This window comes from Cervus canadensis, chromosome 4 (assembly GCF_019320065.1).
Source record: "Cervus canadensis isolate Bull #8, Minnesota chromosome 4, ASM1932006v1, whole genome shotgun sequence".
Classification (NCBI taxonomy): Eukaryota; Metazoa; Chordata; class Mammalia; order Artiodactyla; family Cervidae; genus Cervus; species Cervus canadensis.
The window spans coordinates 69,713,210-69,727,139 of NC_057389.1; the positions used below are offsets into that span (position 1 = coordinate 69,713,210).

Below are 13,930 nucleotides of genomic sequence, written 5' to 3' on the forward strand. Positions count from 1 at the left end.
CCTGACCTTTTGAGGACTTCTCTCCAAGACATGATTTTGTCTCTCCCTCGGTTACCCCTTGGATCTGCCAGCCCTGACCACCCCGGTTATACTTTCTTTGCTTCACTTGACTAGAACCAGTTTCTGTTATTTGTGGCCAAAGTCCCTGACTGATGTCCATGCTCAAGGCAGGGCCTGGCAGGGTGAAGCTCACAGCTCTGTAAAGCCTGCTTGCAGCTTCTCCCGTGCTGAGGCTCCCCGTCCCTGTTCTGTTTCTGACATCATTTTCCCAGGCTTGAAAGCTCTGAATCATGTTTGCCTCATTCCCATCCCTCACCCCCTACATGCAACATGCAGTGGCTCCTCCCTTCAAATGTCTCCCACATCCATCTCTCTGACTCCATCCCCACTGCCTGATCCCTGAGAAGGGAGGCCTCGTCATTTCTTGCCTGGATGACCGGTGCAGCCTCCTGGCTGGTCTCCTTGCCTCCAGCCTCTCTCTGCTCTCATCCATCCTCCATGTGCTGCCAGATTAATCTTCCTTAAACACTGCTCACTGCCTGTCACTCCCCAGCTCAACGATGTAGCCAGCCCTGTCGCTCACTGGTCCCCCACAGGCACCGTCTGCTTCAGCCAGGCTGTGCCTCCTGGCTCCCCTGTACACACGCTGTCGCCAGGGAATGCCTGTGTGCTCCCTCCCCTCCCTTCACTGTCTGGCCAGCGCTACCACACGCTAAGGTCTCAGGCAGAGTCCCTCTCCTCCTCCGGCCTTGGGACACCCACAGTTGGGAACAGAGGAAGTGATGTGGCCAGGGCCAGCTCTGAAGCCACAATCTAGTCTGTAGGTCAGCAGATGGGCTGTCCTTGCCTGGCCTGTCTGGGCTCTTGAATGTTGCTGTGGCCCCCACCACCTCTCTGCTCTGCATGTCATGGGAACCCACCTTGGCTTCCAGGCTGTTCAGGAGTCGCACTTGGTGAAGTCCTCTGGATGAGGCATCTCTCACTACATCAACCTTCCTTCTCAGGCGCCCTCATGAATGCCCATCACCCCCGAAGGAGCACCTTCCCAAGACTCTAGATCTGCAGGGTCCTGCCCTGATGCTCCCTGCCACTGTTGTCAACCAAGAACCTGCTCCCCCCCCACTTAAGGGGGTGTCACAGAGGGAGGCCAAGAGTGAGCATCCCCGTCGATGTCCACGCAGCATCTGCAGCAGCTCCCATTTATAGAGCATCCAGCCTGGGTCTGGCATTGGGCTAAGTGTTCCAAACATAATAACTCATTTCATCCTCACAACCTTACCAAGTAGAAGCCTTTCATTATCCAGATTTTCTAGATGAGAAAATCAAGGCACAGAGAGCTGAAATCACCTATCTAAGGTCACCCAACTTAGGATTCTGTTTCAGAGCCCTGACTCTTAACCGTCGAGTGCCTGACACCCCATCCCACAGTCCACTAAGGAGATGAGGAGGTCAATGGGTCCAGCGGGGAGAGGCCTAAGGAGCCATTGTCACTCCCTTTTTGTGACCACTTCTTCAGAGGGCTGGGGTGACCAGGGAAAGCAGTGTGCCGAAGCCAGCTCATCCTGGCTTAGGAGAGCCTGTTGTTAAAATTTCTGGAATTTTGCAAGCTGGTCAACATCACATCGGTAGCTTGAAATAGGCCATCGTGGGAGTATTTACACCATAGAAATTGGCAGCTCTGTCCCGCACTTTCCCGGAGAGCCAACTGTTAAACATTCACCAGCATATCACTGCTGGGGAGGGGAGGCTGACCACCCTCTGAAGGGCATCCTAGCCTATGCGTGCCAGGCTTCAGGCAACTCACCTCAAAGACAAGCCCCCTCAGTGGAGCCAGGAGTCTTAAAAGCAAGGGGGTCTTGAGAAGATTGAGTGGGTCTCAAAGATGGGCCTCTGGCTGTGTGATCCCAAAAGATCTGAAGGAAAGCACTCTCAGAAAGTGTCAGGGCAGTATATTCTAACCAAACATGCCCAACATGGAAAGTTGGCCACCAACCAAAAACAGTGCCACTGATGGGAGGCACGGAATGGAGAACCAAGCTGGGAAGCCTAAGCTCAGGCCCAGCAGAGGCTTGTGGGAAACGCCAAAGCAACCTGGGGCAGGAGGGGCTTGGAGGAGGAGGCCCAAGAAAGGGCGGGCCTTCTGACTGGTTGGGAGGTGCTGGAAGGCCGGCCTCTCCACTCTACCATTTTACACCTGAGGACACTGACGTGGAGAGGTAGGATAAACACTAGTAAGAAAGCACCGAAGGCAAGAGGCGAGATCAGGACAGGCTGAGTGGTTGCTGTGAATGAGCTCAGGTCTCTAGGTCCTAATAAACCACACCCCAGGTCCAGGCACAGGCCTGAAGCAGTCATGGGGCAGGAGATGAGCCGACTGTGGTTCAAGAAACAAAAAAGTTTTATTCAGTGGATGCGTCAGTTATGTTCTTTGAGTGCAAGCAACAGAAGTCGATTCTCACAGATTTAAGCAAAAAGGGGGAAGTTCTAGTGAGAAAGTAGGTTGCTGAGAGAAGGGGAAAGAGGCTTAAAAAGCAGGCTCTGAAGCAGGAAAGGAACCAGGATAGGGAATTTACCAACCTGCCTTACTTGGGCCCTGCTTTCAAGATGAAGGGCCCTGCTGAACACTGACCATGCCTGTATCAGAGGAGAGGTCAGAGGGTCCCGGTGGGGCTAGGAATGGAAGTTGGACAGATACAAACCCAACAATTGTCCACTGCAACGGCCACATCCCGGTGAACCTGATGCAGACCCCAGGCATGATTCCGGGAGCGCATCTGAGCCAGCTTCAGATGCCCAAGGCTAGCAGGGACCCTGGGGGACAAGCTGGGACCCCCAAAGACCTGTCACACCAGGCCAGCTTCCCTTATCACAGAGTTACTGCCCTGATAGGTTAGGCCCGGACTGGAGACAGTGTGCCTGGACTTCAGCCAGGTACCTGATAAAATATCTCAAGATCTGCAAATGTAGATGCACAAACTGGGTGATAACACATTAAAGGGAACACAAAATCTTTGGAATGGCCAGCATTGTTTTCTAACACAGCCGATTAAATGACTAATGTTGGTCCACACTTGGGTCTTTACCTTTGAGCCTCAGGCTGTGCCCTTTGAGCTGGTCAGGATTTTTATTAGATACTTGGATAAAATGCACTGACAGCATACTGGTTAAATCTGAGGACCCTGTGCCCATCCCTTCTCCCTGGACAAGAAGCTGTGAGTGGTGGCAAACAGCCTTGCTAAGAGGACAGTGACATAGGTGGCTTGGGCCCAAGCTAACCTGCACGACCATAACCACTGGCTGTGGGGAACTGGCTCATTCTGACAGCGTTTGAGCTGGAACAATGAGGAGAGACCAGGACATTTGTTGGATGGCTAAGGGAAGAGAGAGTCTCTATTTTTTTTTCCTGGATTGGGCCTGCAAGGATGTAGCTCTGGTAATTCCTGGCAGCTACCTTGGGACTGTGAGAGGAAAGGTTTTTGGAGAGTGGCAGCAACACTTCCCTTCCCTGCCAGCTCAGAGATGAGGGGTGAATCCTGGTCACATGTTTTCCCTGGATCCAACCACGCCTGAAGCCAGAGCTACCCCTGGCCTTTCAGTTACACATGGCAAAAAATCCTTCCCACTCTCTTTCTTTGCTTAAGCCATTTGGGCTGGGTTTTTCAATATTTGCAACAGACACACTTAGTATCCTATGACAGTCCATGCCAGAGTATTATGTCACAGTGGAATGCCCTCCTGGGACTGATATCCAGAGAAGCTAACAAAGACGTCGGGGATAGAGAAGGGGACTTGGAACCTGCTACATGAGGAACAGCTGTGTGGCCAGGAGGTGCCTGACCTGGGAAAGGGCAGACGGGGCCTTGTATTAAGTAACTGAAAAGGGAGAATCCAGCCACTGTGGCCCCAGAAGGAGAAGTCAAGAACTATCTGGGGGAGGTTCCCACAAGATTCCATCTCATGTAAGAAAGTTGTTTTGAACAGTCCCAGTCATCCTGTATGTGTGGCCCTGGCTAAGTCGGAAAGCTGACCCCCAAGGATTTTTATAATTAAAATCCTGTGGCCTGGACATCCCAGCCCAGGTTTAGAAAGAGCCTGTACCCTGGTGGCAGGGTGGTATGAAGAGGCAGGGTGTAGGGGGGAAATGGGCTCTGGGAGACCGGGGGCTTCCCAGGTGGAGCAAGTGGTAAAGAACCTGCCTGCCAATGCAGGAGACCTAAGAGACGCAGGTTCGATCCTTGGGCTGGGAAGATCCCCTGAAGGAGGGCATGGCTATCCACTTCAGTTTTCTTGGCCTAGAGAATATCATGGACAGAGGAGCCTGGCTGGCTACAGTTTATAGGATCACAAAACGTCAGACACGACTGAAGAGACTTAGCACACACACGGACTTCGGATTAGCCCAAGATCATGCAGAGAAGCAAGGTCCCGTGACTCTCCAGTGGGCTTTTAAGTCCATGGGACCCCAGACAAGGCCCTGACAGTAAACGGACATAAGGGACTCTGTTCCGGTCCCTGCTGGTGCGGGTGGGGGAGGTGAGGCCGAGCAATAACAAAGTCGCAGCTCTGCCATTTCTCTGAGGCTCAATGTTCTCATCTAACAAATGGGACTAACCTCACCTACCTCCTGGGTGGTCCTGCGGTTCTGATCACATGATGCCGGTAGAGTCCAGCACTGGACACGTTTCCTACCATCACCAAGGTAACTATGACCACAGATGTGACAGTTTCAGGCACCGAAGCCTCCTCCTATTCCCGCCCCAGTCTTCAAATCCTCTTAGCAGAAGAGGAGACATCCAAACCCCATCCTGAAACCCCAGGCCTGCCTAGGATGGCAACGCGGGACCTCGGGAAGCCGTACCCTCCCTCGTCTGGAAAAGGAGCCGGACCTCAGCGGCGCACGCCTACGGGAGGTGCTCCAGCACTCTCCTCCTCTCCGCAGCGAGGTCAGCCGGGGCGGGGGGGGGGGGGGCGGCTCTGGAAGCGCTACCCCCACCAGACCGCCAGAGGGGCCCACCGCCCGGCCACTTCTCTGGGGACCCAGGGGTAGGCGGCGGGGGTGAGAGCTACAGCCGGGCGAGCGCGGGAACCAAGGAGCCGCAGAGGCCGCCTTGCCCGGAGGCTGGACGCCTGCTCCCCGGGCGGCAGCCGAGCGCTCAGCCAGGAACTTGTTAACAGGCCCCGAACAAAGAGCCGCTAATCCGGCGGGCGGCCGCGGGCGGGCTGGCGGGCGGAGGGATCCCGCCCCTTCCCCGCGCGGCCGCCGAGTTTACCGCGCACTCATTACCCCGCGCCGGGCGGGGACGGGGGGCGGGGGCCGGGGTCCAGGCCGCGGAGCTGGACGCTCGGTGCCCCTTCTCCCAGGATGGCCCCGGGGCGCGCCCCTCCCCAGGGCCCGGGCGGGCGGGCGCCGCGGCTAATTGCTAATCCCTGGGCTCGCGTTCCTATTGGCTCGGGCACCTGCCGCCCCAGGCCGCTCACGTGCCCAGCAGCTCGCCCGCCCAGCGGGAGGCTTGCCGCTAGCCCCGGACCCCCGCCCGCCAAGCTATCCGGGACAACGTGGTGGGGGTTGTTTGGGAAGAGGAGAAGGCTCCGGTCACGCTGGGACGATAAGGAATCATTCCTACCTGCTAGTGCCCGTCATCCCCCTTTTTTATTTTGGTGGGGGAGGGGGAGAGAGGGGCTGGAAAGATGTGGATATGGGAAAAACCAACAGCCCCTCAACTCCATCTGGTCTGTGCTCCAGTAAGGAAGGGGTAGGGTCTAAATCGGGGTGTATCTCCCTGCAGGCGCTGGGCTAGACCTGCTGGGGTGGGGCACGGGGACCCGCACCTGCCACCCTGGCTGGGGAGGTCTACGGTAGGGGTGGGTTACAGGGGTCAGCGCTCCCTCTCCAAGGATCAGTCTAGACTGACTGCCCCTCCCCAAACCTCAGCCACGCATTCGCCTGGAGCTCAAGGTGACCCCGAGCCTTCCAGAGGGACACGGCTCTGACATCCTGGCGTGGGGAGGCGCCTGAATCTGGGGGACTCATCCATCAGAACATGGGGCCCTGGTGCTCTCACTGTGGACAGGCAGGGAGTTGAGTCCCCTCCCCCCTCTAAGTGGGACCTCAGATATGCCCTTTGTGGCCTACTCTGGGGAGTAGCTGCGACTTAGGCCTCTCCTGATGGCCATGAATCTCCCTGTCTCCTCCATCTCAAACAGGGCTGGGATGGCCCAGCCAATGACCACTCTCCCTCTGGAGACAGGGAGGGGCAGGGGACTTCTGATCACCGCCCTACCCCTGTCATCCCTCAAAGGGGGCAGAGAAAAGACACCAGGCCAGCCCCCATCCTCAGGCCTCTGCCCTCTTTCCTGGACCCCTAGCTGCACCCTCTCCCACAAAGAGGGAGGACTCCCCCACTCTCTGTGGGAGAGGAGAGGAAGGAACAGTGCCCTTTGTCATATCCGTCACCTCGATTGCTCACATTTATTGAGCACCTTCTGTATGCCAGTTTGGACATGCATCAGTCTGCCTAACCCACACAAGGACCCTGTGAATTAGGTCCTTTTATAATATTTTGGCTGATTCCTAGGTGGCGCTAGTGGTGAAGGACCCTCCTGCCAATGCAGGAGACATAAGAGATGCGGGTTCTATCCCTGGGTCGGGAAGATCCCCCGGAGGAGGAAATGGCAGACCACTCAGCCTGGAGAAACTAATGGACAGAGGAGCCTGGCAGGCTACAGTCCTCGAGGTCACACAGAGTTGGACACGACTGAAGCAACTTAGCACGCATGCACACATGATATTTTAGAGACATGAAATGAAGGAATACAGGGAGGAGCTACATCCATGGCCAGGACTAGGGTGAGGCAGAGGGTGTCGAGAGCACAGATGTAAGGAAGCTTTTGCTCCCAGGGGCAGACCCTGCACTTGCACGACTTAAATCTTGCACCCTAGGCCCCTCCCTTGCCTCACCCTCGTTGGAGTCCTGGTCCAAACCCAGACCCCAGAGCCTGCCAACTCAACCACCCTACCACCTCCTACACATGCCTGGGGTTCTAGCTCCTAGGGGGCCAAAGGCTGTCTGCGGCATCTTCTATCAGTCCCCGGGAAGTGGGTAGGCCTCAGGCACTGGCATGCTGACCTTCTGGGCATCCTGCGAAGGCCTGTTTTTGCCACTGGGGGGTGTTCAACCAGCTAAACAGGACCTGGCTTCCTTGCCAGGGTGCTGGAACTCCCAGCTCCCACCTCTGTGTCAGTCACCTTCGGCCCTGCTGCAGCAGCCGCCTGGCTCCAAGGCAACACAGGCAGCTGCTGCCAGCGTGGGTGGTGGCTTTGGCAGGTGCTGGGCAGGTGTGAACAGTTCCTGGGGGAACCTGCTGCTGAGGGCACAGTCTATCTCAGGCTCACTAGGCAGCCTGTCTGGGCATAGCCCCCAGTAGTGATCCCGCCCAGCCCGTTAGCACACAGAGGAAGACAGCCCAGAGAGGTTAAGTGGTTTGTTCAAGGTCACACAGCACCAATGGCAGAGTCTGAACCAGAACTGAATTGCATCTAGGATGCCCACCCCTGCTTTGCTGCCATGTTCTGTTGGTCACCACAGATCCAGGACAAACTGGGCCCAAATCATCATCTTCACAGAACCTCCAAAGTTCTTTGCACACTGGGGGACTGGTGTTTGAATCAAGTGTCTGAACCAGGCGCCCTGTGAGGGGTGGTGTGAGCATAGATGAGGCGGGGTGGGTAGGAGGCTTCTTCCAACTAGAAGCAATGATTTCTCCCAGGGGCAGCAGGAGGCGAAACAGCTTATACAGACATGGTCTTCTCTCTTATATACGAGGTTGGGCCTGACACAGCTTAAGACCCCACCCTGTCCTAACTCACTTCCCTTCAAAAGGCAGGGCAAATGGAGGAAGGAGGCACACGGGTAGCTGCTCCATGTTGGGGTCCACCTGGGCCCTCAGTGTTGCCCATCAATTCGTTATTCTAACCCCAGGGAGCAGAGGTGACCCCATTCTCCAAAGGTGGGAACAGGCTGGGGAGCAAAATGTTCTCATCTAAGGTCAGGTGGCTTAGACTGAAACTTGCCTGCCTTGTCTGCCTCCAAAGCCCTGCCCTTTTCACTCCACCTTACGGGCTCCCCAGAGGCAGGAAAGGAAGTAAAATAAAGTCGTTCAGCTGTGTGCCACTCTTTGCGAACCTATGGACTGTAGCATGTCAGGCTCCTCCATCCATGGGATTTTTCCAGGCAAGAATACTGAGTGGGTTGCCATTTCCTTCTCCAGGGGATCTTCCCGACCCAGGGATGGAACTCGGGTCTCCCACATTGCAGGCAGACTCTTTACCATCTGAGCCATAGGAGGACCCTTCAGTGCCACTCTCACGGGAGCAGACAGGGGAGTGGAGAGCTGGGTCAGCAGAATTGACTGCAGGAAGCTGGGCGCCCATCTGGGTGGTGAGGAGGGTTGGGGCCTGGGGCTGGGCTCTGCTGGGTCTGGGAACTGGGAGCCCTGCTTGGTGCTCACAGAGCCTCCAGTCTTGGTGTCAACACCAGACCTGAGCATCAGGCTGGGGCCTGAGGAAGAGGCCACTCGGACAGATGGTCAGGGTCAGGATGGGTGGCACCACCAGAGGGGGGTGCCCCTCAACCCCACCTTCCAGGGGCTGGAGTCTGCAGGTCCGGGGCCCAGAATTACATTATTTGCATGAGAAGACACCCACCTGGGAACATCTATGCCTGGGAGGGCTGGGGTGGGCAAGGTTCCTGTTCTACAGACATGGGTGCACCTGTGTGAGGGACCCACAACACACAGCCTCCGGTGAGCTGGTTTGCCATCTGTGTGGGGGCATCAGCTAGCTGGTGCTGGCTCCAAGGCAGTCTGTGTTTAGGCACAGGGACTGGGGCGGGGGGGCGGGACAAAGAGAGCTGCGAGGGGACAGAGCAAACTTTTCCCCACTCCCCAGCCACAGCTCCCACCCCGCCGCCCCCCTGCCTAGCCAGAGAACTCAAACTCAAGCAGAGGAAATAAAGAGAGAAATAAGCATTTGACTGGCCATGACTCGGAGCATGTTGGGGGCTGAGAACAGGGTCATGGTGCCATCGACAATGGCAATACTTGTGGGAAGCCCTGGCATGAGTGAGGAGGTGCCCTCCCCCCCCACCCCCACCCCAGATGCCTCTGGAAGCTGCTCCAGGCCACTCCAGGGCTGAAGAATCAGTACCTCTGTCCTGGAGCCCACTTGGAGCTTACCAGTGGGCCGTGGCCCCGACACGGGTCTTACGAGGAGTGAGGGAGGCCTCTTGGAGGGGGCTGGATTGGAGCTGGGGGCTGAGATGAGCACAGTGGGGACTAGTAGCAGCAGCGAGGGCTTGGCCTGGTCCTGACCGGAGTTTGAGGATGTTGGGGTATAGGATGGGGATCGGGGCTGGCTGGCTGGGGGAGGGGGCACCACGTTTTGCAAGGTAGGGGAAGTACAGTGGGTGGAAGCCAGAGCTTGTCTGGGAGCGCGGATGGCCAGCCCGCCAGCGGTCACAGTCAGGGAGGACACCTAACCTGCCAACATGTCCGCCCAGGGATGTGTGTGCTGCAGGCGTTCCCTAAGGGCTCCTGGGCTCGGGGTTCAGACTTTACCTGCTGCCACTGGGGTGCCACAGAAGGCGTTCTCGTGCATTCCAGCCTGGGCACCAGCGGCATCAGTCTAGGTGGAGGATGCAGAGGAGGGAAGGAGTGAGGGGTGGCCATGGCACCGGCCCAGGTGAGAAAGGTGAGGGGGAAAGGGCTGGGGTGGGGAGGACAAAGGAGGAGAGGGACACGAGCAAAGTCACAAGGAGGGCTGAGCTGGAGGACCGGGTGACGGATTAGACATGAAGCGTGAAGGAGAAGGTTAGAGCCAAGAGAGACTCGAAGGTTTCCCGCCCCAGGCTGGGGGAAAGGGGGAGGGGGCCCGGGAGGACGGACTGCAGGAGAAGGCTGGCCTGGAAAGAGCAGGTCTGGGCATGTGCATGAAATAATGTGTGTATGTGTGTGCATGGGGTGTGTGTGCGTGCATGTGTGCATGTGTGTGCATGCATGCATGTGCGTGTGTGTGTGTGTGTGTGTACACTTGTTCTCAGGAGGCAGCCAAGCCCAGCACTAGGGCCTTCCCCTGGAGAAGTTCGTCATCCCTGGCTCAGGGCAGTTTCTGCCTCTGAGACTTCATGGCTTCAGTCTGCAGGTCTGGGGCCCAGAGCAGCACAAGGCAAGAGAAAGGGTTGTTAAGGACAGGGGAGTCCTGGCCCCTGTGCGTGCTTGCTGTCACTTCAGCCATGTCCAACTCTTTGTGATCCCATGGACTGTAGCCCACCAGGCTCCTCTGTCCATGGGGATTCTCCAGGCAAGAATACTGGAGCGGGTTGCCATGCCCTTCTCCAGGGGATCTCCCCATGCAGGAATCAAACCTGTGTCTCTTATATCTCCTGCACTGACAGGTGAGTTCTTTACCACTAGCGCCACCTGGGAAGTCCCCTGGCCCCTGGCTGAGGCCAAAGTTGGCTGCTCCTAGGAACCAGGTCCATCAGTGCCTCTAGGTAGAGGGTCTGGAACCTGCATCAGGGCCAGTCCCCAGGCTCCTAAAGGAAGTTCCTCCCAGCACAGGGCAGGAGAAGCAGGAGGGCCAGAGGACCAGCCCTCTCCTGTGGGTGCCTGGGGGGCCACCAAAGAGCAGACGCCCCTCCCAAGGCACGGTGACTGAGAGCAGGGTATCTCTTAGCCCTGAAGAATGAAGACCCCCTCCCAGCAACCAACGACTCCAGCTGATGGGGGGTGGAAAGTGGGTCCGGATCAACCCTATAGGTGGGAAAGGGGCTGAGGAAGCGACCACGGCTCAGGGATGCCCCCCAGTCCCCCCTTTCAGGAGGTCCAGTTCCCCGTGGGCCCCTCCACTCAGGAGTGCAGAGATCTGAGACCAGGAGGCCGGCAGGTGTGTGCAGCCCACAGGGGCGGGGAGGCAGGTGCCAGCTGAGTGAGTGGATATGAATGGGAAAAGCCTGTGAGACAGGTGGTCTCTGCGTGTGGGGGCACAGAGAGGGCCCCCTGGGTGAGTGTGCCAAGGGACAGGCTTTAGACAGAGGGTGGACACCTGGCCTGGGGAGCAGGAGGCTCCAGTCCTGCTGGCCCCTGGCGCCCCCTGCAGCCTGACTGGCTGTCCCTCCCTCAGACCCATTTTTCACTGGCTGCTGTTGCCAAGGAGCTGAATGGGCGATGCGGGAGGAGCCAGGGTCAGCGCAGGGCCAGCCTGCTGGGCACATGTGCCTGGAACCTGCGGGGGCCAGCAGTAAAGGGGCCCCAGATGACAAGAAGGACCCCATGCCCTTCAGCAGCCCCTCACGCAGGCCTGAGGGTTGATGCCGGAGGCAGGCTCTGCTCCAGGGCAGCCCTGCGGCACTGATGCCCACCTGCCAGCGCCCTGGGCAACCTTGCACGAGGCCCCAACAGGTGCCCCACGGCCCTGGGATGCGTTCCTGGACTCTATGTCCTCCTGAGGGATCCACGCAGCACCCCCCGGGGCTGCGTCACCCGGACTCACCAGTACCCATCACCCTCTCGTCTACACATGCTCACCTGTGCCACTGCTCACAACCGTCACACACGTGCAGCGGGCCTGCCACCACGCACGCTCATCTGGCCACACGCATACCTGGGCTGCACACATCGCCAGCCCCCGTCATCGCCAGGGCACACATGCCAACCCAGAGCCCTCACACGTGCTCACGTGGGCGACATGCAGATATGACCACACAACCTTCCCGCATGCATCTGACTCAGTAAACAAGCCCTGGGCCCCTACCGAGTATCTAGCAACACCTCCCCTGTGCGCGGAGCATGAACACCCCCCAGCTCACCATGGTCAGTGGTTCAACCCACGCCCCCTGAGCGATGCACACATACTCCTAACACGCACGTGTGTGCAACAGGAACACACAGCCAGTGGCAGTGCAACCTCCCAGATAAGGAGGGGAGGTCAGGGGGCAGAGGGGTTTGTTAAAGTGAGGATTCGGTGGGTGGATGCTGGGGTGATGGAAGGTGGATGGGGTGAGGGAGGGGGGCAGGGTGGGGAGGGCGGCTAGCCAGTGGATGCAGGATGCACTACGCAGAGACCCTTGAAGGAAACGGACATCGGCCTCAATCATCAGGCTGGTTTCTGAGCTTTCACTCATTCCTCTCCAGTCTGGCTTCCTTTCTCAGGAACCCCAGTGCTGCCTTCTGACACCCCTGGGATTAACAATGGCCTGGCCAGGCTCAGCGGCAGCCCCCAGGGTCTCAGGGCTGCAAGAATCAAGAATTGCTAGGGCAAGCTCCATGCCCCCCTGATCACACAAATGACCCCCTCCTGTCCACATAGATGCTCATCTCTGCTAAGTGCAGGGGGGCGGGCAGCCATCAGGAGGCCCCAACAACTCAGCCTAGGTGGAAGGAAGCTCTGGGAGAGCAGACAAAGGATGCAGGGGAACTCCTCCCACCCCCAGGAGTGGGCTGAGGGCTGAGTTATGGGGCAGGTGAGGGTGGGCAAAGGGACACGAGGGGAGGGAGAAGGGTTGTGGAGAGAAACGGAGTGGGGAGAGCGGTAGAGCTTCCACTCACACAACTCTGGTCCCTATGCACCAGGAAGGCCAGGAGCCACAGCCCGGGGCCCCGGACCCTGGTGCTTAGACTGTGCGGGACTGCAAGGGCTCGGGGGCTGGTGTATGCGCCTCCACGCCTGAGTGTGCGCGTGTGCGAGAGTGTGTGGCGGGGACAGAGGAGGACACTGTGTTCCGGACGTGGGCAGCGGCCAGGTGCCAAGCTGGGAATTGTGAGTAGCTGTTTGGGGCAGATGCTGCCGGGAAACCGTGTCTTAAACCCCGTCCTCAATTTCCTGGGCACTTGGGATGTGGTCAAAACCCTCTCACCTGCTAACCGGCCAAGTCAGATTCCCTGGGGCGTTGATCTAAACCCCCAACCCTTTGCTGGGGCCGGGCAACCAGCAAACTTCCCCCGCCTGGAGGCGTGGGGCGTCTACACTCGCCAGCCCCACGCGCTGACAGCTGCTCCTGGACTTGGCAGAACCCAGGCTTCCGGGGAAGCGCGCGGGGAAGCTACGCAGCGGCGACAGGCGGCCCCCGCGTCCCGCCTCGCAAAGTTTGGCCTCGGGGGGCTCCCAACCCGGTCCGGCAGCGCGGGTCAGGGACCCCTAGAGCCGCGAGCATTAGCGAGCACGGTTCCCCGCAAGCCTCCCCACAGCGCGCGCGTGACTCACCCGAACCGCGGAGCCAGGCGGCGAGGACTATGCCCAGGAGCGCTGGCCACAGGCCGGACCGGACGGCCATGGCCGCGGGCAGGCGGGCGGCCCGGGCGCGGGGCCCCGCGGACAGCAGGGCGCCTTTCAGCGCCTCAGCCCAGAGCCCCGGCCCCGGTCACCCCCAGGGCCCATGCCAGCGGACTGCGCTGCCTCCGGGCGGCCGGCTGCGGGGCGCAAGCGGCGCGTGCCTCCCCTGGGCACCGGGAGCGCAGCAATGCAGCCGGGGCGGAGCGCAGCGCCAGCCGCGCCGCGCACAGAGCCAGCCGCCGCGCGGAGCCCGCAGCCGGGGAGCGGGCCGGCGGGCGCCGCAAAACCCGGACTGGAGCGACGGAGCTGGGCGGCGTCAGGGCGGGGCGGGGGGAGGAAGGAGGGGCCCAGCAGCCCCGCGCCGCGCGAACGGGCCACCCCCAGCTCTGGGGATCCCTCTCGGCGTTGCCCGAGGCTCCCCCAGGGAGGGGCTGGGGTGGTGGGCGGGAGGCCTCCCACCTCCCTGCGCGATCTCCAGGGACCGGCCAAAAGTCTGAAACCCGGAGTGGATCGATTCTCCGGATCCGGGTTCTCCCGGGCCCGCCAGCCAGCGCACAGGTGGCCCGGGAGGGGCCCAAGGCTGCAGCGATCCCGGCGCGGCGT

General features: G+C 59.2%; 1 protein-coding gene across 3 annotated transcripts in view; it reads right to left on the reverse strand.

The window, feature by feature from the left end:
• Positions 1–13,546, reverse strand: part of UNC5A (unc-5 netrin receptor A) — a 64,708-nt gene extending 51,162 nt beyond the window's left edge. For all 3 annotated transcript variants that reach the window (XM_043465820.1, XM_043465819.1, XM_043465821.1), the window contains exon 1: positions 13,259–13,546. In XM_043465820.1, coding sequence (XP_043321755.1) covers positions 13,259–13,328 — 70 coding nt within the window. In that variant the 5' untranslated portion in view covers positions 13,329–13,546. The remainder of the gene's footprint in view (positions 1–13,258) is intronic.
• Positions 13,547–13,930: the final 384 nt, after the last annotated feature.